The following is a 26,814-nucleotide window of genomic DNA, read 5'->3' on the forward strand; positions in this document are numbered from 1 at the left end:
GGGGCCTCCTGGGCCATCTAGTCTGACCCCCGGCTCCAGCCAGCTCCGTTCACGACATGCCCACCATGTGTATGTCCAGCCTATCTTTGAACACCCTCACCGATGGGGCCTCAATGACGACTAATTATTTGTTTAATTTGGGTTATGTTTGGAACCCCTAACATATGACATAAGTAGCTTCTGGGGAATGATGAATAAACCTTGGGGAGATTCTTTGTCCTTAACAGATTTGCAGTTAAGTGGCTATAAGTGGCAAGAGTAGCATATTGCAAGATAATAAGCTGTTGTTACACCCTGTCAAGTCATCTCTGACTTACAGGGACCCTATGAATGAATGCCTTCCAAAATGCCCTCTCCTTCATAGCCCTGCTCAGCTCTTCTAAATACAAGGCTATGGTTTATTTTATGGAACTGATCCATCTTATCTTGCTTTTCTTCTTCTACATTCCAGTTTCTCTAGCAAGTGAAAGGTAGGGAGTCTTCTCCAGGGAGTCTTGCCTTCTCATGAAGTGCTCTAAATAAAACAGTCTTACTTTTGTCAATTTTGCTTCCAAGGAAAGTTCTGGCTTGATTTGATCTGGGACACACTTGTTCATCTTTCAGTTAGTCCAGGGTAATATCAAAGTTTTCTTCCAGCACCACATCTGTATCAATTTTGTTCCTGTCAGTTTTCTTCACTGCCCAGCTTTCACACTCATACGTGTGGATGATATTGGCCTTGATGATCTTTTCTGGTTCCGCCATTGTGGTCATTCCAAGTCCTCCTAATTTTATAGCTGCAGTCTCCCTTTGAACTGATAACTGAATTGGCCAATCTTTCACAATTTCCATTTCTTTATTGTTCACATTAAAGTTGTATAATTATTTGCTGTAGTCCATAAAACATAACATTATCTTCTGGAATTCATTGGTATTGTATTTGAGATATGTTTAGTGCCTCGTCCTTTTCATAATCCAACTTGAACATCAGGCATGTCTCATTGAATATACAGTTTTTGCTTCTAAAATTGCTTCTCTTTCTCCCCCTCCTTTTCCCAAAGCCTGACCTCCACAATACCATGATTTTTGGTTAGTTTTGAATCCCAAGAAAGCAGAGCAACTGCATCCCCATCTATCGTGTGACCTAGCAATTGACTTCCCCTTCATGGATCACTGCCTTGCCATGGCAAAGAGGCTTGCGTAGCACAATGAAGCTATGAGCTATGCCATTCAGGGGCAGCCAAGACGGACTGGTCATAGCAGAGAGCTCTGACAAAACGTGATCCACTGGAGAAAGAAATGGCAACCCACTCCAGTATCCTTGCCATGAAAACCCCATGGACAATACCAAAAGGCAAAAAGATATGACACCAGAAAATGAGCCCCTCAGGTCGGAAGGTGTCCAATGTGCTACTGGAGAAGAGCAGAGGGCTAGTACAAGTAGTGCCAGAAAGAATGAAGCAACTGGATAAAAGTTGAAAGGACACTCAGTTGCAGATGTATCTGGTGATGAAAAGAAAGTCTGATGCTGTAAAGAAAAATACTGCATAGGAACCTGGAATATAAGATCTATGAATCAAGGTAAGCTGGATGTGGTCAAACATGAGATGACAAGACTGAACATCGACATCTGGGGAATCAGTGAACTAAAATGGACAGAAATGGGTGAATTAGGTATATTACTGTGGGCAAGAATCCCTCAGAAGAAATGGAGTAGCCTTCATAGTCAATAAAAGAGTAGGAAAAGCAGCACTGCGATACAATCTCCAAAATGACAGAATGATCTCAGTTCAAATCCAAGGCAAACCTTTCAACATCACAGTAGTCCAAGTCTATGCCCCAACCACTGGTGCTGAAGAGGCTGAAGTTGACCGGTTCTATGAAGGCCTACAACACCTTCTAGAATTAACACCAAAAAATGATGCCTTTATCATCATGGGGGATTGGAATGCTAAAGTAGGAAATCAAAAGATAACTGGAATAACAGGCAAGTTTGGCCTTGGAATACAAAATGAAGCAGGGCACAGGCTGGCAGAATTTTGTCAAGAGAACATAGCAAACACTCTTTTCCAACAACCCAAGAGACAACTCTACACATGGACATCACTAGATGGTCAACACCAAAATCAGTTTGATTGTGTGTTCTGCAGCCAAAGATGGAGAAGCAAAACAAGACCTGTAGCTGACTGGCTCAAAACATGACCTTCTTATTGCAAAATTCAGGCTTAAATTGAATAAAGTGGGAGAAACCACTCAGGTATGACCCAAATCATATTCCTTATGAATACACATTGGTGATAACAAATAGATTTAAGGAATTAAATCTGATAGACAGAGTGCCTAAAGAACTATGGACAGAGGTTCACAACATTGCACAGGAGGTAGCAACTAAAATCATCTGAAAGAAAAAGAAATGCAAGAAAGCAAAATGGCTGTATGAGGAGGCTTTACAAATAACTGAGGAAAGAGGGAATGCGAAAGGGAAAGATACACCCAACTGAATGCAGCATTCCAGAGAATGGCTAGAAGAGATAAGAAGGCCTTCTTAAACGAACAGTGCAAAGAAATAGAGGAAAATAATAGAATGGGAAAGACTAGAGATCTCTTCAAGAAAGCTGGAGATAAAGGGTATCTCCAGTTTATCTTCCCCATTGCAAAAATGGGCAAGATAAAGGCCAAAAATGACATGGTCCTAAAAGAGGCAGAAGAGATGGAGAAGAAGTGGCAAGATTACGTAAAAGAACTATACAAGAAAGTTCTCAATGTCCCTGAAGCCAGACATCCTGGAGTATGAAGTCAAATGGGCCTTAGGAAATCTTAGCAATAACAAAGCTACTGGAGGAGATGGTATTACAGCTGAGCTATTCAAAATCTTAAAAGACGGTGCAGTTAAAGTGCAACACTCAATATGTCAGCACATTTGGAAAACTTAACAGTGGCCACAGGATTGGAAAAGTTTACATTCCAATCCAAAAGAGGGGCAATGCCAAAAAATGTTCAAACTACTGTACAACTGCGCTCATTTCACCTGCTAGCAAAGTTATGCTCAAAATCCTACAAGCTAGGCTCCAGCAGTATGTGGACTGAGAACTATCAGAAGTACAGGCAGGGTTTCGAAGAGGCAGAGGAACTAAAGATCAAATTGCCAACATATGCTGGATCATGGAGAAAGCTAAGGAGTTCCAGAAAAACATCTACTTCTGCTTCATTGACTCTGCTAAAGCCTTTCATTGTGTAAATCACAACAAATTGTGGCAAGTTCTTAAAGAGATGGGAGTACCAGGCCATCTTGTCTTTTGAGAAAGCTGTATGTGGGTAAAGAAGCAACAGTGAGAACTGGACATGAAACCACTGATTGGTCAAAACTGGGAAAGGAGTACGGCAAAGCTGTATATTGTCACACTGCCTATTTAACTTATATGCAGAGCGCAAAAGGCTGGACTAGATGACTCACCAGTTGGAATTAAGATTGCTGGGAGAAATATCAACAACCTCAGATACGCTTACAATACCACTCTAATGGCAGAATGTGAAGAGAAACTAAAGAGCCTCTTGATGTGAATGAAAGAGGAGAGCGCAAAAATTGGCTTGCACTCAACATTAAGAAAATTAAGATCATGGCATCCGGTCCTATCACTTCCTGGCAAATAGATGGGGAAGAAATGGAGGCAGTAAGAGATTTTATTTTCTTGGACTTCAAGATCACCACAGACGGTGACTGCAATGCTTGCTCCTGGGCCAGCATACTAAAAAGTTGAGACTTTACCCTGCCGACAAAAGTTTATATAGTCATAGCTTTCGTTTTCCCAGTTGCATTGTATGGCTGTGAAACCTGGATCATAAGGAAGGCTGAGCGCCAAAGAATTGAGGCCTTTGAATTGTGGTGCTGGCGAAGACTCCTGTGAGTCCCTTGGACTGCAAGGTGATCAAACCAGTCAGTCCTAGAGGAGATCAACCCTGACTGCTCTTTAGAAGGCCAGATCCTGAAGATGAAACTCAAATACTTTGGCCACCTAATGAGAAGGAATGACTTCCTGGAGAAGAGCCTAATGCTGGGAACTACTGACCACAAAAGGAGAAGGGGACAGCAGAGGTTGAGGTGGCTAGGTGGAGTCACTGAGGCAGTCGGTGTGAGCTTGGGTGGACTCTGAGGGATGGTGGAGGACAGGAGAGCATGGAAGAATGTTGTCCATGGAGTTGTGATGCATCAGGCATGACTTTGTGATGAAAAAAAAAAGTAATTGACTTGATTCCTGGTGTCCTGCCCCCGGTAGGGAAACTATACCCTATGTCCCCATCAGAACTGACAGTATTAAAGGAATTTCTCACAACTAATTTAAAAAAGAACTTCATCCACCCCTCTTCCTCTCCCACAACTGCCCTGCTCTAATTATTCTTAAGAAAATAGGTGAAAAAAGAATAGTGGTCAACTGGAGATGTCTGAATTTGATTACAATTCCTATTCAGCACCCCATATCTTTAGTTTGTAAGCTGTCCTGGCACATTTGAAAAGGACGGGGTAGAAATATTGTAAATAAATAAATAAATTTCTGAAATGCTAGAATGCCTTGGCGAGGCACACATTTTTACTAAGTTAGATTAATGGGATGCCTATAACTTCCTTCAGATTAGGAAGGGAGATTAGAAACATAGAAACAGACCGAGTCAGAAGGGGCCTCCTGGGCCATCTAGGCTGACCCCTGGCTCCAACCGGCTCCGCTCACGACATGCCCACCATGTGCATGTCCAGCCTATCTTTGAACACCATCACCGATGGGGCCTCAACCACCTCTCATGGAAGCCCATTCCACACAAAACAGATACAAGATATGGGACTTATGAATTCCTAGTAGTGCCTTTAGGACTGACAGGAGCCCCTGCTGCTTTTACGGGTTTCATGAATGAGGACTTCCAGCACTTCCTTGATGATTTCCTGATTGTATACTTGGACGACCTGCCAATTTTCTCAAAAGACCCAGCCTCGCATGAATGGCATGTTCAAGCCTTCCTCCAACAGATGAGAGAAAACCACCTGTCAGCTAAACTTGAAAAATGCGAGTTCTACCTTTCCAAACTGAAATCTGGGATATCAGATTGCATCTCAAGGATTGAAAATGGACCCAACCAAGGTACAAGCTGTTTTGTCTTGGGTGGCCCCTCGCATGACATGTGAGTTGCAAAGATTCCTGGGCTTTGCTCATTTCTATCGCAAATTCATTCCCAACTATTCCCACCTTACCATCCCTCTGACTGATTTGCTTAAGAGGAAAGGGAGGCAATTGGCCTGGACTGCTGCCATGGATGTGGCTTTCCAGATTTTAAAGAGACACTTTGCCTCTGAGACTCTACTCCCACATCCTTGCTCAGGCCTTCTTTGTAATTCAGACTGGCACTTCTGATTGAGCCCTGGGAGCCATCCTGTGGGGGGTGGTGGGGGGTGGGGGAGCAAGGGGACCTTCAGCCATGTGCTTTCCGTTCCTGAAAGTTAACCCCTTCAGAACAGAGCTACACCATTTGAGAAAAGGAACTCTTGGCTATAAAATCTGTTCTAGAAGCGGGGTGCCATTCACTGGAAGGGGCTGCCCACCCTCTTCTCATTCAAACTGACCACAAGAACACTGAGCATTTCCAAACAGCCAATCTTCTCAACCAAAGGCAAGCATAATAGTTTTTGTTCTTCACTTGGTTTTGCGTCAACATCACTTATATTCCTTTGGCTCAGAATTTATTGACAGAGGTCTTGTCCTGTAAACCAGAGTATTTTGATAGTAAGAGATCTCATCCTGTTCTAGCCCTGATTCTCCACTCTGAATCTCTGGTGGCTACCAATTCCAACCTTTCCTGGATAGACAAGCTCCATCAAGAACAATAGAGTGATCCCTTTGTATTAGCAAAATGCAAGGAACAGGACACTGGGATGTTGCCTGCTGCCTTTTCTTTCCAGAATGGGCTGCTTTACTGTAATCAGGGTCTCTATATCCCCCTCTCCCAAAAGGAATGGGTTTTGCACCAACTGCATGATGTTCCCTCAGTGGGTCATTTTGGGACTTATAAAACATTGCATGGAGTTACACATAATTTTGGTGACTGTGAATCCATCATGATATCAAGACCTATGCCCAGTCATGCCCTACATGTCAACTTGCTAAACAACCACCCAGCAAACCTGCTGGGCTTTTGCTCCCTGTGCCTGCCCCCCACCCCCACAACCAGGGTCATGGCATACAATATCTCTGGACCTTGTCACTGACTTGCCTGTTTCTGCTGCCTATAATACTAATTTGGTTGTGACTGATTTATTCACTACGATGGCTCATTTTATACTCTGCACCGGGCTCCCCTCAGCAAAGGCCACTGCATCCCTGTTTGTCCATTATAATTAAAGATTGCATGGGTGGCCCTGGGCAGTGATTTTGGACAGTCCCCCCACCCCATTTACTTCCCATATTTGGCAGGAACTTCTCTCCCTACTCTGAGTAGACCTACACTTGTCCTCTGCTCACCACCCCTGGTCCAATGGCCAGAATGAGCACTTGAATGCTACCTTGGAGCAATACTGCTGCTGCTATGTCAACTACCCAAAGGGCAATTGGTCTACTTTTCTTCCTTTGGCAGAATTTGCCTACTACAATTCCCCTAATGCTTCAACCCTTCAAACTCCCTTCTTTGCCACCACTGCTCACCATAATGGGTTGTGTTCAGGTTCAAAAGGTGATAATGAAAGGCAATAATTTAAAATAGTCTGTAGTCAGTTACCAGGATGCCATAAATGAAAAATCATGATAAGGGAAGACATATATACCGTGAAGGAGCTAAGAGTGGCAAAATGAAGCAAGAGCAGAGTCAATAAACAGGAGCTGAATGTCAAATAGGAATGCCAGACACAGAAGTGGTAGCATTTTTTTTCCAGCACTAGTTCTTTTTTGAAGCAAGCCTTTTACACTTGCTTGGCTTAGCCACATCCTTACTTCACAGCTGAGGTCAGTCTGATGTTGCTTCCAACACCCTACTTCTTAATACAACTCTATTCTGCTGGGGCCTTGGCTTGCACCCCTCCTTTGAATGCATGGATTTTCCAGTAGAGCTGCCGTGACTCTCTAGGGCTTGGTTCCTCCTCCAGTTCTAACTGCAAGGTAAGGCCACCAGATCAGACCCTGGATCTTGAAGAACTGGCCACTCTCAGCAAGCCCCATCAATACAGTGGTATTTACTTCCAGTAAGCATGCATATTTTTAAGGCAGTTTTCTCAGCCTGGTGTTCTTGGAGTACAACTCCCAGCATTCCTAGCTATAAACCAGCTGAATGGGAGTTAGGGGAGTTAATCACAGGAAAGCAAGACTCACCAAAGATGACAATTATACTAGGGAAAGTCAAAGTCAGAAAAAAAGAAGGAAGAGCAAATATGAGATGGATTGAATCCATAAAGGAAGCTACAGCCTTGAACTTAGAAAAGCTGAGCGGGGCTGTCATGGACAGGAGACTTTGGAGGGTTTTCATTCATGGGGTAGCCCTAAGTTGGAGATGACTTGGCAGCACATAACAAGAATGGGAGTTGAAGTTCAAAAACTTCTGGAGGTTACATTATCAGGTTGAAGAAAGCTGATTTAAACAGTTTGTTCAAACTTCTAAAAACAAAACTTCTGAGTATTCACCTCAAACAAGTCAGATTACATCAAAAACTCGGCCAAAGTTCAGATACCCTTCCTCAGGGTTCACATATTTTGCACTAAATGTTCTCCACTTTACATAACTGCTAGTCTTATTGAGGTATGAAATAAAAATGCCTACTAGATGCAGTTTTTACCCCACCAGATCTTTATACGCATGAAATAGGAGAGAGAAAGTAAACTAGTTTCCTTGTTATGGACAAAATTAGTCTGTGGAACAATTATAGGTTAAAAACTCAACTGAACTGTCACCCAATATTGTAAAATATTCTATGAAGTCATGATGCTGATGATGCCTGAAGAATCAGCACACATGCTCACCATAATAAGTTCCTCTTTTGCTTTAGTTTCCTTTTATTTTTGTAATAAGGTGAGCCTAATGTTCCCCAGAAATAATGACAACAAAGCAAAGAGAAGAACTATTTAAGTGAATTGTTTTTATTTATGGAAAACTTAGCTAACAAAGGACTAATACAAATTACCACAAAAGTTTAAAAATTTCTTCCACTGTTACACACTAGCTAACTATAGCTGATATAAATATCAAAGATAATTAATATGAAATTATTAAGTATGAAAGATAATGTAATTATTCCAATAAACCGAAAGCTTAAAAGACTTGAACAACATTAGATCAACTTTAAATTTTCTTTTTTTTATCCACCACCCATACCCTCCCTGCACAATACTGTAAGCTATAAAGAGCTCAGTCAATCCATTTCCCTCTCAGTCTTACCATCCAGATTTCCATCCTAACTTAATCATCACTGGCTCCTGGATGCACCTGAGCATACTCACGCCTCACAGTGTGCCTCTTCTGAAGGCTTAAAAATGCTTTCTCCTTCTGCATACTTGAGCATTTTACAGAAGTATGCTCATATATTCCCCCTTGTTAGTCAGTTGTTCCAATCCTGTGAGCACTCAGCTACGTATGTTTACTATTACAGGGGATGAGAATTGTTTACAAGATTCCAAAGAAGGTGCTGGGAGGGCAAAATTTGGACCAGAAGCATCAGCCAATTCTTTTCTCAAGACAGGCACTCTCAAAGGCAATATACTATATGTATCAACATGTTAACATAAGCAATACACAGTGGTGCAAGTTTGAATTTTGCATCTCTCAAAGCAGAGGGCTGATTTCATACCTGCTTTCCGATATTGCAGAAAGTTTTCCATACTGGATTTAAAGCCCCCAAGCTGCCCTTACAGCTGCCCAATTCTTCAAACCTACACAAAGCTCCATGCAAACCACAGAAAAGCTATTTAACCATATGTAATGATGTCAGCTACTAACTTCTGACTGCAGCTTGCATGGTGGGCACAACTACTAGAAATAAGATCAGATACCATTCCAAGGTGACTCTGCAAAGACAAAGCTAAAGTCAAAGGAAGTTCAATAATAAGAAGCATTAAGAATATACTGAAAAGATGCAAGAAAAACCTTTGGCACCGAAAGACTAAAGTAAGTGTGGAAAGCAAGAAAACAGCTGCTGCTTTTTCTAAAGTGTGTCAGAACAGCCATTCTAAAAGTGAAAACTTCTTGAAGATGATTTCTGTGCGTACTTACTGAGACTCCAACTCATTCGGAATAAAACAAGTTTAGGCTCACTAAAATCCAATGAAAACTCTTGAATTCAATGTGTTGCCTTCCAAATGAACAAGCAAACCTCCGTACTGCAAATGTCACAACTCGGCATTCATAACTCCAAAGTAATCTCCACTGAATGGGCTCGGGCTCCTTGCCGAGTAACTGTGCTTAACAGTAGACTGCTCAGATTTTAAAGGTGTTTCCCCCTTCTCTCCGATTGCTACTGCTGAAGGTACCACTGGAAAAACAGCTGGTGCAAGCCAAGAAGTGAATGTACAATTACTTCGCAGAAGCAGCACAAAACAGGCAAAGGAGGTTGTGGGAAAAACTACCTGGCAAGCCCATGAGTCATGTAGTTCTCAGCTCTCGACTACAACGGAAGGAAAAAGCGAGGGTACTTCCAGGATAACAAAGGCAATGCCCAGGACTATCATGAGGAATAAAGGGATCTAATCAAGCAGCAGTCACCCTTCCTTTCACACAATAGACCTCACCTGACTCATCCGCCACCAGCACTAACAAGCGTTAAGAAACCAAAGACAAGCCTATTAGATGTCCCCGCCGAGTAAGAACAAGAACAGCTTCTCGGAGGAGGAGCTCTCAAGCCCAGCTGCTTCCTGCCCATCATCCCTCGCTTCTGCGCAGCTGAAGCGAAACAACAGGAAGGCTTCTTTCGTAAGTTCCGTCGCTTCTGTCCTTTCACTGTCCTTCATAGAGAATTCTTTTCCTGACACAGCTTTTGTGTCTCTGTTAGCTCTGTCACAGAATTTTACTAGGATGTGCTCCAGGGCAAAGGCTCCAATACAGAACTATTGTAGTGCTAATCAATCCAGAGGGATTGTGATTTCTTATTTCCTTAGCACACTTGGTAGAGTCTTGTGAGGAAGGCGGCACAGCTGCATAATTGAAGCCTTCTCTGGAACCATTCATGTATGGAGACTACAGAAGTTCTACAGTGGCTGAACGTGTCATTCAAATCCAGACAATAAGTTCAAATATGGTCAAGACAAAATTTAACAATCGGTTTGCCAGAGATCCAGAAAAGCATTGTCACTGTGACCAAAAGGCTGTAGCTGATAACAACCAGCAAAGTTTGGCTCTCAGTCTCACCTTCTCTCCAGCATCACCATGAGCCTGGGTGGAGGGGAAGCACCTGGATTCTGTGGAGAGACAATACACAATTGGGTAACCATGCAGCTGGTTTTGCTTCCTTATGCGGAAGTTAACCCAAGCAACTGGATCCTGCCTGCCACCACTGCAGGGTGAAAGCAGGAGGAAGGAGCTGTTCAGCTTCCTTTCTCAGGTGCGGCTGGTCATCTCCATTCCCATTCCCCAGGGGAAATGCCCCCTCCTGTTACCTGCCTTGCATGCCTCTTTGTTTCCAAAGAGGAGGTGTGCAAGGCACATGGTGCCAGTGCTTGCCCATGCCACCTTCCCAAGCCCCAGATGAGTCTTGGAAAAAGGAGCACTGACTTATCTTTCCACACTACCTGCCCCCCTCCCCTGTGGTGTGATGTTTGCAAGACCTCCACTATCAAAGGGTAAGGGACTACAGTCCAGAGTGAGCTGGGCTTCCTCCCAAGGAGCCCTAGTCAAGTATGCCCCTATCCTCCATTGGTCAGCTGTGGTGCCTCACAGCTGAGCAGCAGGAAGGGGGCAGTGGCAGCCATAGTGTGCCACAGCTGAACAGTGAGTCACTTCATGCTGGGCTTTGTAGCCCTGTCCCTCCCTCTTCCCAGTCAGGAAAGGGCAAGGGTGTGTGTGGCTCCACTTTTCCAAGGAGGTAGGACACAAGGGATGTGGCCCTGGTGCTTGCCCTGCACGGTCATCCCAAACCTCAGTGAGGACCTGGGAAGAGGCATGTGGTAAACTTCAGCCTGCCCTCCCTCCTCCCAAGTTGGTGTTACACCCATTCGAGGACATGGAGCAGGGAACTGCAGTTCAGGGCAGCATATTCAGCCAGGCACCCCCTCCTCTTTCCTGCACCATGACTGAGCAGTGGCAAGGGACCAGTGGTTTGATTTGTGCTGGGCTTTTTTGCTTTCCCTCCCTTTTTTGCCACCAACTCCAGGATCCTCACCCAGTGTTCCTGCTGATGCCCATCCTGCTGTGCTGGCATCAGCTGGAATACTGGTATAGGCTAGTGAATCACAGCAGCCAAAATTGCCAACTCTTTGCTGCTGTCATCCCGCTCCTGCAGAGTTTACTAAAGGATGAAGCCTCCCCGCAGACAAACATACATTTATCAAATGATTGGATGGCTTTTTTTTATTGGTCATCCCTGATTGGATTTCTTAGTGTCCTGTTTTTCTTTGGATATTGTGTTAAGTGTTCCAGCGGGGTGGCTGGAAATGCTGCAGGATGTGGGACATTTTTCTGTCTCTAAACATGCATAAGAGACAGAAAAATGCATAGAAGCTGGGACTTCAAGAGGGCCAACTTTGGCAAACTGAAGGCCAGACCGCGGAAAGTCTCCTGGGATAGGTTACTGGAAGGTAAGCAAGTTGAGGAGGGGTGGATGGCACTCAAAAGGGAGGTTTTGGAGGCACAAGCCTTGACAAAACCTCTAGTCAGTAAGGTGGGGAGGCGGAGGAGAGTGCCGCCATGCATGTGAAAGGAGGTGGTTAGAGGGATTAGATGAAAGAGGAACCTCAGTAGGAAATGGGTCCTGGGGGAAATAGACAAAAGGGTATACCGGGAGGAGGAGGCCCGTTGCAGAAGGATTCTTCACAAGGCTAAGGCTGATTAGGAGCTGAGACTTGCCAAGAATATCAAGAGCAACAAAAAGGGCTTCTTTCAGCATGCAGTTAGGAAGAGGAAGGGGAGACAAGTGGTGGGACCACTAAATAAGGAGGAAGGAGATCCAGTGACTGATATGAGGGAACAGGCACAGATGCTAAATGAGTATTTTGCCTCTGTGTTCTCCCCAAAGCAGGATGGGGGATATCCACATAGGAGATTAGATGAGGCTGGGGACTTAGGGCCACAGATTAGAGTCCCCCCACCCTGAAGTCGAGCGGCTCCTCAGGGCATTGGACATTACAAAGGCGCCAGGCACTGACAGGTTACACCCGAGCGTACTTAGAGAGTTGGCAGGGGGTTCTCTCATGCCCACTGGCCTCCATTTTTGAGGCCTAGTGGAGAACGGGTGAAGTTCCAGAGGACTGGAGGGTGGCATCAATGGTCCCAATTTTCAGAAAGGGTAGTAAAAGGGACATGGGGAATTATAGGCCTGTTAGCCTTACGTCCATTGTAGGAAAAACAGTGGAGAGGCTCATAATAGGGAGAGATCTAGTGATGCTAGATAGGGAAGGGAGGCTGACAGCCACACAACATGGCTTCCGCAAAAACAGGTCCTGCCAGACAAATCTTGTGGAATTCTATGACAAGGTTTTGAGGTGGCTGGATGGAGGGGATGCAGTGGATGTGGTATACCTAGATTTCAGCAAGGCCTTTGACAAAGTAACCCCATGATATCCTGGTTGAGAAACTGAAGAGTTTTGGGATATACCAAAGCACTGTCCGGTGGATTAGGACATGGTTGGCTGACCGAAAGCAGAAGCAGCAGCGGGGAATCGTCGGCACGGTGGCCAGTGACAAGCGGGGTCCCCCAGGGCTCTGTCCTGGGACCGATCCTGTTTAATCTGTTCATTAACGACATGGAAGAAGGGGTGAACAGTCTGCTGATCAAATTTGCAGACGACACTAAAACTGGAGCAGTGGCCACAACTGAGGAGCAGGTACTCCAGATCCGAAAGGATCTGGACAGACTATGGAAGTGGGCAGGAGATAACAGGATGGTGTGCACTGTGGATAAGTGCAAGGTCTTGTACTTGGGGCATAGGAATAGCTGTCATAAGTACAGGTTAGGTGACAAGTGGCTGGAGAGCAGCACTTGTGAAAGGGACCTCGGGGTACTGGTTGACTGCAGGCTAAACATGAGTCAGCAGTGTGATGCGGTGGTCAAGCGGGTGAATGCCACCCTTAGTTGCATAGCCAGAAGTGTTGATGAGAGGTCGTTGAGGCCCCATCGGTGCGGCTGTTCAAGGACAGGCTGGAAGTCCACATGGTGGGCCTGTTGTGAGTGGAGCTGGCTGGTGCCGGAGGTCAGACTAGATGACCCGGGAGGTCCCTTCTGACTCGCTCTGTTTGCATGTTTCTATGGTTTTATGTTTTTTTGTTACACTTATGTTTCTGTTTTTGGTTTTTGTGAGCAACTCAGACATACAACACAATAAAGAAAGAAAGAAATGTCTAGGGTGCCCTTATCCAGGAATGGGCACAGTGATCTCTGGGGCCCACGAAGTTCTTCTGGTCCTCCCCAGACAAAGATGGGGCCAGATTTGGCCCCCAACGGCTTCATGAAGCCTGAGGGGCTTCCAGTGTACACGGTGCAGGCAATTCCCTTTGGAGCCCTGACTCTTGGTAGTTTCATGAGCGCCTTTCCCGGATAGTCTGCTAAGCTCCTCCGGGGATGAAATTCTGCAGTTTTCTTCTTAAGGGGAATGTCAGCCACTGGAGGCCTTTCTCGGTGGTTCCACAAAGGGTGGGCTGGCCTGCCATGGACGGCTCTGGGGCACCCGAGTGAAGGCGAGACTGGGGAAAGTCTCCTGGGATAGGTTAGTGGAAGGCAAGCGAGTTGAGGAGAGGTGGATAGCTCTCAAAAGGGAGGTTTTGGAGGCGCAAGCCTTGACGATACCTCTAGTCAGTAAGGTGACCTTGGTTGCATAGCCTGAAGTTTCGCTTCCAGATCAAGAGAGGTATTACTACCACTCTACACGACTCTGGTACGCCCGCAACTGGAGTATTGTGTTCAGTTTTGGGCCCCTCATTACCGAAAGGATATAGCCAGGTTGGAGTGAGTGCAGCGTAGGGCCACAAGGTTGGTGGCCGGTTTGCAGGGGATGCCGTACGAGGCGAGACTGAGGGTGCTGGGTCTCTTCAGCCTGGAGAAGAGGAGACGCAGAGGGGATCTGTTGGCAACATACAGGTATATGAGGGGATGTCACATGCAGATGGGTTGAGACCTGTTCTCCCCTGCAGAGGAAGGCAGAACGCGCTCCAACGGAGCAAAGCTCAGGGAACCACGGTTTCATTTGGATGCCAGGAAGCTCTTCCTGACAGTCAGGACCCTGAGGGCTTCCACGAGAGGTCATTGAGGCCCCATCGGTGCGGGCGTTCAAGGGTAGGCTGGACGTCCACATTGTGGGCATGTCGTGAGCGGAGCTGGCTGGTGCGGGAAGTCAGACTAGATGGCCCGGGAGGCCCCTTCTGACTCACTCTGTTTTCTATGAATGTGAGTGAAAGTGATTTCCCTTACTGTAGTCAATAAAAGGGCTCTTGATTTATAAATACTGGCTGTTTGTGTGGCTACTTCTATCTGCACTCTCCGAGCGAGCTCATGGGGTGATAAGCGCCGCTCAGGATTGAAAAGAACAGAAAGGTCCTTTTGTGACACAAGGACAAATTACTAACATCTTCATTCCATAAAGAATTGGAAAGACTTCCTTCTGCTGCAGGAGCTGTGGCAAACTCCTTGTCTTAGGAATTTGTAGATCTAAAATTTTACCTGAGTACACTGAAGCCTTTGGCTAGTTCTGAAAGAAGTGGATGTGTCTCAGCATTTGTTTGTCATGATGCACAACCTTTATCATGGACAAGATGCTTCCATTGGGACAGAATATGGAATTCACTGCCACAGGAAGTGGTGATGACCACCAATCTGGATTGTTTTTAGTTTTTAGCTCAACTCAACGTTTTTTGTGGAACCACATTGCTTTCTTCTAACTTCTGCTATCTTTTGTTTTTGTTCAAATTATTTGTAATTCTGCCTTTAAAATTCCTTTAAAAAAAAAACCTCCCACCCATCTTGAACTCCTCCCCCCTCCCCCCACTTTTTTAAAGGTCCTTGCCATGGGAGCTCACTGGTCATTGCTCTGACCTTATTAAAATCATCTTTCCCAAAAGCCAGAGTACATATATGGCCATGTTCAAAATGCTTCCTTTAAAATCAAGAACCCAAGTATGTTTGGCCACTTCATACAGTTGCAAGGAACCTAGAAGGCCACTGGGTCCAACCTCCTGATCAAGGCAGGACGCAGGTCTCCCATCCAGATTCTAACCAAGCCTGACCCAGCTTAGCTTTCAAGGAACTCTTCTGAACTCCACTGCAGTCAAAGACCTGACTGAAAATGAAAGTGATATCATCACCCCAAAAAGAATTCTGAAATTCATTGCAGCCCTAGTCTACACCCAAAAATTGCAGCATTATCCTGATTCTTACAGTGGTATGAATCTTCCTCAATCCAACAAAAGGCTTGAAAAATCTCAAGCATCAAGTTGAGGCTGATCCTTTACTCAACTACAAGTAAGAGATAACTGGAAAGTGGTAAATATGGGGAAATTCTCACAGAGGAGGAGTCAGGGAGGTAAATGAAGCCATTTTTCTAAAATCTGATTTTGCTTACAGGAATTCCTATGCGATATTCAATCACAATTACGGACAAAGTTGGAAAGAGGGCATATAGGAAAAGGGTGTGTCAAGAGAACTGAGTTGAGCAAGGTACTTACCCCTGCCTCAAGGGCAAGGGCTTCCATTGCCTGAGTGTCCTGGTCCAGTGATTTTATCCACGAAGTCATCCCTATTTGTCAGTATTAAGTCAGCAGGAGATCCAAGATGCATTAGGGCAGAGAAAGGTGGGGCTGAAGAAGCTGGGGGAATACAGAAGAGCGGCAAAGAACTTGGGAAAGGAAGGTTGGAGCTGGGAGGTGCACTGCGCCAGCATAAGCCCAGCATGACTCCTGGTAAAGTGAAAGGGGGTAGGGCCTAGGTGCTGGCTCCCCACAAGGCCTACTTTAGGCCCAGGACAGCCATTGACCGAAAACAATGGTGTCGTCCCTTTTTGCATCCCTTAGTTGTGATCTGGGTTGCCTGAGGATAGTGTAGGCAAGACAAGCAGGGGATGGCGGGGGGGGGGGGGGCATACGGGTCACTGGGGGGTGGTCTATGCTAGACCAGGAAAAGGCCATGGCAGGAGTGGCAGGTGTTGCAGTTACCTGCAGCACTTGTGCCATGTTTGTCTACCTCCCCCAGGAGGAGCCGGAATACACTTGCACTAAGTGCAAATTGGTAGGGCCACCAGGGAACCAGCTGGGGAGACTCCCTTGGAGGAATGTCGCCTGCAGGAGGCAGAGGCTGGCACCATTGGCACCACACTCTCCATCGCCTGGCACTGACCTGAGGCTGAGAAATCCATTTTCTCCACTTGAGCAGGGTGAGGCTGCGGGTCCTCTGGGGGACCAGCCTGTTTGGGAAGCCTTGTGTGAGATCAGACATGGCCAGGTGGGCACTGCAGGAAAAGTGACAGATGAGGAATGCCCCCCTATGAAGATACACTCTACTGATCTGTAACCAAGCAAAAACACGATACAGTATGGCCTGGTGGGGATCAGGGAAACACGGTGGGATGATATGAGTAAGTAGCACCGGAATGTCAACACAGAAGAATATGCTCTGTTCAGGAAAGGCAGGAAGGGAAAGAAGAGAGTGGGTGTAGCACTATATGCTAAGGAAGGGATAGGATGCAAAGAGATAGGAAGTGAAGTAGAAGGGGACCAGGCAGAGGCAATCTGGGTAAGATTGTTGGGTCTAGATGGAGGCAAGAATCTGAATCTGATAGTTGGGGCATGTTATTGCCCACTGGGTCAACCTGAGACCCTGGACAATGATCTGATAGACCAGATTGGAAGGATATCCCAGGGGAGGGACATGGTTATAACGGGAGATTTCAGCCTCCCTTATATTAGTTGGGAGATGCACTATGACACAGCAGCTAATTCCCACTGCTTTCTAGAAGAAATGGAGGGAGAGTTTTTCACCCACAGGGTCTCAGATGCAACAAGGGGTGGGGGACATCCTAGACTTGGTTTCGACCAATAGGGAGAATCTGGTGGATGATGTGCAGACTAGGGGAGCTCTGGATGTGAGTGACCACTCCATCCTATGCTTCAAGATCAGGAGAACAGGGATGAATGGTAGATCAAGTACCAGGGAATGGAACTTCATGAGGACCAACTTTGGTTAATTGAAGGCTAGGCTGGGGGAAGTCTCCTGGGAGATGGTACTGGAAGGCAAGAGAGTTCATGAGGGGTGGATGGCACTAAAAATGGAGGTCTTGGAGGTGCAGGGCTCAGTTCTGGGACCAATTTTGTTCAACCCCTTTATCAATGACCTGGAGGAGGGTGTAACCAGTCTGCTAACCAGATCTGCAGACAACACCAAAGTGGAAGTGGTGGCCACAAATAGGAACTCCAGATCCAAAAGGATTTGGACAAGGATTTGGACAAACTGTGGACGTGGGCAGGGGACAACAGGATGGCATTCAATGTGGATAAGTGCAAGGTCTCCCACTTGGGACACAAGAATAGGTGCCATAGATACAGGATGGGGGACAAGTGGCTGGAGAGTAGCACTTATGAAAGGGATATCAGGATACTTCTTGATAGCAGGTTAAACATGAGCCAGCAGTGTGCTGTGGTGGTTAAGAAGGCCAATGCCACCCTTGGATGTATAACCAGAAGCGTGGCTTCTGGATCGAGAGAGGTGCTGGTTCCACTCCATAAGGCTTTGCTGCATCTACAACTGCAGTACTGTGTCCAGTCCTTCACACTATAAGAGAGACATAGCTAGGGTAGAATCTGTTCAGTGCAGGGTCACAAGGATGGGACCTGGATTGAGGGGGTGGGGGGATGCCATGTGAGATGAGAGTGAGGGAGCTGGGTGTTTTCAGGTTGGAGAAGAAGAGAGTCAGAGGGGATCTTATAGTGACATATAGGTATTTGAAGGGCTGTCACACAGTAGAGGGTCATGACCTGTTCTCGCCTGTGGTGGAGGAAAGGACGCAGTCCAATGGGGCAAAGCGCAAGGAATTGGGTTTCAGGTTGGATGTCAGGAAGCACTTCCTGATGGTTAGGACCACTGAAATATGGAATAGGCTTCCGTGGTGGGTGGAATGGGAGGTAGTGGGTGCCTATTAGTGAGGGTGTTCAAGGAAACAAGCACATGCTGGGTATTACATGAACAGAGCCAGCTGTAACTGGGGGTCAGATTAGATGGCCTGGGAGGACCCTTCTAAATAGCTGTTTTTATGTTATTATCTTCTGTCCATGATTTGTTTTTGGTTGAATTACTTTTTGGCTTCCACATTTTTTTATCAAATCAGAGATGGTGAGATTGTAACATTGGTATTATCAGACCATGCCCCAATTTGCTGGAACCTGCTACTTACAAAGCTATTGGCTATTGGATGATAAAAGTAAAGGTAAAGGTAAAGGCCAGTCATGCCTGACTCTAGGGGGCAGTGCTCACCTCTGTTTCCTAGCCAAGGGAGCCAGTGTTTGTCCGCAGACAGTCTCCATGGTTATGTGGCCGGCATGACTAAACACCGAAGTGCACGGAATGCTGCCCACCAAAGTGGTACCTTTTTATCTACTTGCATTTTCATGCTTTTGAACTACAAGGTTGGCAGGAGCTGGGACGGAGCACTGGGAACTCACCCCGTTGTGCAGATTCGAACTGGCAACCTTTCGATCCACCAGCCCAGCAGCACAGTGGTTTAAACCATGTGCCACCTGCAGTCCCATTGGATGATACAGAAATGCAATTCAACAACAACAACAACAACAACAACATGGTGATGATGATGACAAAGCCCTGCTGGTCCTTGGTGCTATAAATCAGGCTTTCCCAACCTTGTGCCTTCCAGACATGCTTGGACTGCAACAGCCGGAATTCCCAGTCAATGGCCCTGCTGGATCAGAATTCTGGAAGTTGCAGTCAAATTGCCTCTGAAGACCACTGGGTTGGGGAAGGCTGCTTTAAATTATAAATGACCTTGTTAAAGTTAAATTGATGAGTCTTTCAAAAATCAGTCTCCTGCCTACCTGCAATAGTTTGAATAGCCTACAAGAACAGCCCACAAGAATATACAGTTAGGTCTTCCAAGTTCCCAAAGCAAAACTTTGGCCTTCATCAGACCTTTAGACAAAATATTCAGCAGATGGAATTCTATCTATATCCTTTATTTTCTTCAAAAATATAAATTAAATCTTATTATTAAAAATATTTCTAGGATGGACCAGAGAGAGGAGGAGGAGATGAAATCTTTGTTGAAAAAAAAAATTTAGCGCAGTGATTCACTTTTGGAAGCCTCCTCCTAGAGGGCCAATTTGTCCTTTAGTGATGGGGAGGGAGGGCAATTTAGGAGTCAGGTTGGTTTAATAGGTAGTTTTCTGTTAGTAGAGCCAGAGGCTGTTGCATTGGAGCTCTATTTTAATTGTACAGAATCTTTTATTTATTGTACTTTAACTGGTCATGGGAGATCCTGGAGAGCAGAGGGGCGTCCCCATAGAGGTGGTTATAGGCAGGGGAAGGTATGGCTCTGGGGGTTTAACAGGTCATTGCAGAAGGGGGTGGGATGTTTAGTATCTGTCCTCTCTTCTGGCTTCTCCCCTAACTGGATGATTCGAGATAGTGGTATCAAGAAGCCCTCAGGCTTGGTGGTACTGTTGTTGAATGCCAGGTTGGCCCAAAATAAAACATCCCTCATCCATGATTTAATCCTGCCTGGATGAGGGGGATGACCTACTGTGCATCAGGGACCTGGGTGGGAGAAGTGGGGGGGGGCGGGGTGTAGGGTTTACCCAGCTGTGCCCACCTGGGTATCTATTACAGCGCCAACCCCACCTGAGGGGACGGGGAAAGGGCATGGCTGTAATTCATAGACAATCTCCCTCATGAGGCTTCCTGTCCACTTGAGGATGGATCTCAAGTGTTTGCACCTTGTGTTGGGGTGATCAAGACAGATTAGGGATTCTGTTGGTGTACCGTGTACCCTTCTGCCCATCAGGCTCCCTGCCTGAGCTGACAGAGATCGTCTCGGACCTAGTATTGGTGACCCCCAGGATGTTGGTTCTGGGGGACATCAACTTCCATGCCGAGGCTGTTTTATCCAGGGCAGCTCAGGACTTCATGGCCACCATGACAACCATGGGGCTGTCTCAGTATGTCATAGAGGACACACTCTTGACCTGGTCTTTCAACAGGGCAGGAAGATGGTGATCTGGAAGTGATTGGTTTGATATTAACCCCTTCGTCATGGTCAGATCACTTCCTTGTGAGGGACCAATTTCCCCCTCCATAAGGGTGTGGGCCATATTAAACTGGTCCACCCCCAGAATCTTATGGATCCTAATGGATTCCCAAGGGCTCTGGGGAATTTCTGGTTGATATGCCTGGCGCTCCTGTTGATGCCCTGGTTAATCAGTGGAACACGGAAGTGACCCAGACAGTTGACACGATTGCTCCTAAGTGTCCTCTCCCACCGTGCAGAACCTTGGTATACACCTGAATTGCGGACAGTGAAGCAAGCTGGGAGACGACTAGAGTGTAGGTGGAGGAAAACCTGTGCTGAATCTGACCGTACACTCCTTAGAGCTCACTACTGAGCCTCTGCTGTGGCAGTGAGTGTGGCGAAGAAGGAATTCTTCTCCACCTCCTCTGCATCCTCACAGTGCCATCCAGTTGAGCTTTTTCGGGTGGTGCAGGGCCTATTACACTCTGGGCCTAAGGTAGATCTTACAGCACCATCAGTGGCTTGCTGTGACAACCTTACCCAGCACTTGAGGGATAAAGTTACTCAGGTTCACCTCAAATTGGACTTCAGAGTTGATGTTGGCCTGGAATGGGAGGTGTTCAGAGTGGGCACCAGATGTCTGACCCATCTTTTGATGGCTGAGTTTCAATTATTGTGGTCTGAGGATGTAGACAAAGTCCTTGGACAAGTCTGTTCCATCACCTGCTTACTCAACCCTTGCCCTTCATGGCTGATCAAAGCCAAGGGCAGAACATGTATCTGGGTCCACAAAGTAGTTAATGCCTCTCCGAGGGAGGGTTGGTTTCCTGCCCCGTTGAAGAGGGCAGTGACAGACCCATCCTGAAAAGGTGAACCAGCGATTGCCACCAATTATAGACTGGTGGCTAACACCCTGTTCTTGGGCAAGTGCTCAAGAGGGTGGTGCCCAGACTACTCCAGGTTCTCTTGGAGGAAACTGACCATCTCAACCCATTCCAGTCTGATTTCAGGCTGGGGGAGTATGGCTAACACAATGACTGCTACACCTATTTTTCCTGAAATTAGGCTGTGAGGCTATCATACCTACAAATACCAATTTCTGATAAAGAGAAATACACACGCACACATTTCAGATGAGAACATGACAGTGAATGTGAGGCACAAAACAACAGATACAGCAGATTTTCAAATCTTTTCACAGTTTCAGAAAGGTGTACTTGAAATTGATCCAAGGTTAAGCAGAACATTTGCTGAAGTGCTGGATAGGAATCCAAGTTGAATTTTGGGATTGGTGCACACCTCTATTAAATAATGAGAAAATCTAGTGTTGTAATAAAACCAACATGTCTTAGATGTACATTTATATAGTACATTTGTGGTAACAATGGAAATTAGAGGAAAATATCTTTTAAAGTTCTAAATTTTTGTTTAGAAATCATTCCAATTACTTCCAAAGTGACTACAAAATGTTGTACAAAACACCCCTCTTTTGTTCTTGTATATCCAAACAGAAATAAGTGCTTTGCGAACAATAATTGAACTGGAACAGCAGTTCTTTAGTTTCAAGGTGCAATTGTTGAAGTAAATTAAGCAAAACATATTTTTCAAAGGAAATGTTTATTGGAAAAAGCAGCTAAATTGTTTGCAACAGACGTATATAGCCATGAAGCTTTCTAAATAATCAGATTTACCAACTGTACCATGATTTACAGTAATCAACTCAGACCCAAAGAAAGGTGTGCAAAATGAGTGACATTCATTTTTTTACATTCACCAAAGAGAGAAGAGAAGAGAAGAGAAGAGAAGAGAAGAGAAGAGAAGAGAAGACCCAGGAAATTCTGCAATAATGTTGATACTAGTGATTCATATAGATTACTATTTCAGCTTAGAGCCTCCATTTAACTAAAAGCTCTATGTTGCCTGGAAACTTATTTCCTGTAGCTATACATATTTTATTTAATGCACACATAAACTATTTCAATACTCAGTGGGTTGAAGAATAAGGAAATTGAACTGAAACTGAATTTTAAAGGGAGTATGAAGAATAATTCTATTAGTTACTTTCTCAGGTTACTGACACACCTGCTGGCATCTTTTAGCTTTAAATTCCTATCTACAGTTAGGTTTTTAAATTGTTAGATAATTTAATTTATGGATAAGTTATTGTTAATTATAATTTCTATATGGTATGCCACATTCTTAACAGTTTTTACAAGAAGAATGAATTGTATATAAATACTCCCCATGTCATGTATGGCATATATTAACTTGGAAATATTTTTTCTTCTTTTTTGAAAAATTATTCTATATATTTCACACTAGATGTGGATTATTGGAATGAATACACATGCATTGTACTTTTATGCACAATACCGAATGCCAATCAAGAAAATTTCAGGTTTAAGCCTTTTAATGTGTTAACAAGCCATCTTGTCAAACCCTTATGTTATGGAATCTGTTCCAAAACATCCCACCTTCCTCTTTCCATTTCCAATTCAAGGTAGATATGCAAGTTTCTTTATAAGGCCTTTCTCTATTTATCCAGCTGTTAATGCAGAACAGTGTAAAATCAACACTTGAGGGTTCTTAAGATAATCTTCTGGCCAGGTGTGCTCGTGACTTCCCTGCTTTCAGTCAGGGTAAAAAATAAGATAGATAATGGTAATATAAGAAAACTAAAGCTATGCATTTCATTAAGTACACATAGTGTTAAATCCTCATGGTCCATCTCCCCAGGTCTCCCATGCTCCTTCAAGAGTTATGTTGCCCATTTTAGTGTTTGACACCCTGTAAAATACCAATACTAATACTAATAATATACCTTACTTGTTAAAAGGGGGTATACAGTGTTTAAAACAAGAAAAACTGTAAAGAATTAAAGATTAAAATCACATAATTTAAAAGACTAAAGGGAGAATATAAGTGGTTTTCAGTATACTTCTCATATCTTCTGTTTGTTCAAAATGCACCAAGGAATCATCTCATTTAAAAAATCCCCAAATTACTTAAATTAGCTGTAATGTGACATTTAATTACTAGAAGATTGCAGTCAAGCAGGCATTTCTAAGTCAGGTCTAATTTGTCCTGTACCCATTTTGCATTGTTTGAACATTAAGCTAGTTTATATTTATCATTATTATTAATTGCGTATATGATGAACTTTCAAAGTGAAAGCTAGTTGCTTATATGTCAGTGGCTGAGGATTCAGTTTTTGAATGATTATAAGGTAGACATGGTCATTATATTCTAGTCAAATTGTTCAATTACAGTACATAGGAATCACTTTAAAGAATAGTTGCCATTCCTCCCATAAACATTAGCTGGAACAGCAGATGGAAAGGGGTTTTGTCCCTGCAGAAGGTTTATGAAGTGGTTATGATTACAGGCTGCACATACAGTGTTCCATACTTTTGCCCTTTATGAACCCATAGCCTTTGCTGGTATCTGGAGGTGGTATCAAAAATGGGTGTGGGTAACTTTGAGGCAGACCATCCCCAGTCTTGCTTGCTATACCTTTGGTGCACTGGGCCTCACCTAAAACCTGTACAGGTTTTCTCTTATCCACCTTTGATCACTTCAGTACCTATCTCTGTTTATATATGTACAATTCTGACCCATGTAACTGCTCCCTGCAAGGACACTTTCCTTGTGCCCAAGGTTGGAAATTATGATTTAAGGCATCACGTGGTGGGCTATTCCTGTGCTTCAATAATTGCTTTCTCTTTCAACCAGAGCTACTTTGCAGAAGGGGGAAAAACCCACTCTTTAGAAGCTGTAGGCCTGGAATGATGAGGTGTCTGGTTCTTAGTATAACTGTTGTATGAGAGCCAGCAGCCAGCAGCCTTTGTTCGATACATTTGGCTCTTGCCTCTTGGAAGAGCAGCAGAGGCAGAAACTGGGAGACTGTGCTGAGGGTGGCCAGGAGACTGGCGAAGGCAAGGGAGGAGCTGGGCAGAGGAGTGAGGAGCAGGAGCGGCAGAGAGGAAGGGAGGTGGGGCCAGAGAGGCCAAGAGGAAGCAGAGGGGCAGGGCCAGTGGCCTGTGAGGCTTATAAGGCATCACCCCTTAGCTGTCTGCATCCCTTAGCTGTGACCCAGGCTGCCCAGGGACTCCCTGCCCTGGGGGCAGGTTTTTATTTTTATTTTTTTATTATTTTTTAATTACATTTTTATTTTATCCTTGTGTGGTAGGGGTGGGGGGGCTTGCCTGGAAGAACTGTACTGCAGGAGAGAAAAGGTAGAGGAAAAAGGTAGGGTCTCTGAGGCTTTCCCAATGTCAGGCCAGGAGATGGCCTTGGCGGGACTCACAGGCGTTGCTGTCCACTGCGACAGCTACGACATGTTCGCCCTCCTCCCTCAGGAGAAGCAGGAATACAATGACCCTCGGTGCAATCCGGTGACCTTCCTAGAAGAGGAGGTGAGGTGGCCCCCTGGAAGCAGTCCCCCTCCAGACAGAGGGTTGAGGGAGGGGCCATGGGAAGAACAGCTGGGGAGACATGGAGGCATGTCACCCACAGGAGGAGGAGGCCAGCACGGCCTCCTCCTTCTCCTGGCCCCAACCTGGAGCTGGGAAACAGGTTCTCTACACTTGGGGAGGCTGGGGCTGATGAGGTCTTGGGGGGTCAGCAGGATCCCCACCCTGGGACCACATGCGGCCAGGAGGCCACTGCAGGAGAGGCAAGAGCCAGGGCACAGCCGCCTACCACCACAGGACTAGACCGTGGCAGGTGATCGTAGTTGGGAACTCCCTGCTGCCCTGAACATGAGACAGGGGAGGTCTGTTGCCTGCCAGACACACGCATCTGGCATGTGAAGGATAGAGTGGAGCGTCTTGTTCACTCTGCGGGTCACCAGCTGCTTCTGATGATCTATGTGGGGACAAATGACATAGCCAGGCAGGGTGTGGATGGGATCACCAGGGTCTTCGAGGCCTTGGGGAAGAAACTCAGGGACCTTAAGGCCCAAGTGGCCTTCTCATCTATCTTACCGGTCTGGGGATTTGGGGCAGGCAGGGATTGGAGGGTTGGCAAGATGAACGACTGGCTTAGGGTGTGGTGCCAGAAGGAACACTTCGGGTTCCTCAACCACGGGACCTGGTTTCTTGCCAACTGACTTCTGGCAAGGGACGGGTTGCACCTCACAAGAATGGGAAAAAGGTCCTTCGGAAATGCTCTAGCAAGCTTTGTCTGGAAGTTTAAACTGAGCTGGGGGAGGGGGGCGTTCAGGTCCCCCAGAAACTTGTCCTCACTGGACAAGTGTGGGGAGAGGATCAGGGCTCTGGGAACAGGGTGTTAAAGATACTGCAGGGACTGACAGGACTCCTATGAAAAGGGGGCTAGTATCAGGGAAGATGAGAGGAAGGAGGAGGCTGGGGATTCCAAAGAAAGGAAGCGTTGGGAAGGAGTTGAGGTGTATGTACACCAACACTAGGAGCATGAGCTTGAAGCTCTCCTGGGAATTGGATGGTACGACCAGTGGGGATCACAGGAACTTGGTGGGATGAAAGGCAAGACTAGAATATAAACATAGAGGGGTATCACCTGTTTAGAAAGGAAAGGAAGGGAAGGGGGGTGTGTAGCTTGATGTGTCAGGGAAGGGATAGGATGCAGTGAGATAGAATGCAGCATAGATGGGCATTCAGTAGAGGCAGTCTGGGTGAAACTTAGGGGTTTTGACAGGGATAGGGACCTGACAGTGGGGGTATGTTATCACCGTCCAGGTCAACTTGAGACCCTGGATGATGTCCTGACAGGCCAGATTCTAAGGATATCTCGGGGGAGGGACACAGTAATTATGGGGGATTTCAATCTCCTGGATATTAGTTGGGAGACTCACTCGGCGGTGACAGCCAGGTCACATTGCTTCCTAGAAGCTATAGAGGGAAGGTTTTTCACACAGAGAGTCTGAGAGGTGATGAGGCAATCCTTGACTTGGTCTTGACCAACAGGAAGGAGCTGATAGATGAAATATAGATTAGGGGAGCTCTGGATGTGAATGATCACTCCATCCTTTGCTTTGAGATCAGGGGACTGAGGACGTGCAGCAGGTCGAGCACTAGAAGCTGGGACTTCAAGAGGGCCAACTTTGGCCAACTGAAGGCCAGACTGGGGAAAGTCTCCTTGGATAGGTTACTGGAAGGTAAGAGAGTTGATGAGGGGTAGATGGCACTCAAAAGGGAGGTTTTGGAGGTGCAAGCCTGGATGATACTTCTAGTTAGTAAAGCGGGGAGGCGAAAGAGAGTGCCGCCATGGATGCGAAAGGAGGTGGTTAGAGGGATTAGATGCAAGAGGAACCTCCATAGGAAATGGGTACTGGGGGAAATAGACAAAAGGGCACACCAGGAAGAGGAGGCCCGTTGCAGAAGGATTCTTCTCAAGACTGAGGCTGATTACAAGCTGAGACTTGCAATAATATCAACAGCCACAAAAAGGGCTTCTATCACAGCATGTA

General features: G+C 45.7%; 1 protein-coding gene across 5 annotated transcripts in view; it reads right to left on the minus strand.

Annotated features, from left to right (window-relative positions):
- Positions 1-9,853, minus strand: part of WFS1 (wolframin ER transmembrane glycoprotein) — a 74,599-nt gene extending 64,746 nt beyond the window's left edge. Inside the window, exon 1 of one of the 5 annotated variants that reach the window (XM_044417758.1) lies at positions 9,567-9,702. In XM_044417758.1, coding sequence (XP_044273693.1) covers positions 9,567-9,579 — 13 coding nt within the window. In that variant the 5' untranslated portion in view covers positions 9,580-9,702. The other 4 variants (XM_044417759.1, XM_044417754.1, XM_044417757.1 and 1 more) reach the window with 4 other exon arrangements.
- Between the last annotated feature and the right edge of the window lie 16,961 nt (positions 9,854-26,814).

The sequence above is a fragment of the Varanus komodoensis genome, unplaced genomic scaffold, assembly GCF_004798865.1.
Source record: "Varanus komodoensis strain SLA01 unplaced genomic scaffold, ASM479886v1 scaffold9, whole genome shotgun sequence".
Lineage (NCBI taxonomy): Eukaryota > Metazoa > Chordata > Lepidosauria > Squamata > Varanidae > Varanus > Varanus komodoensis.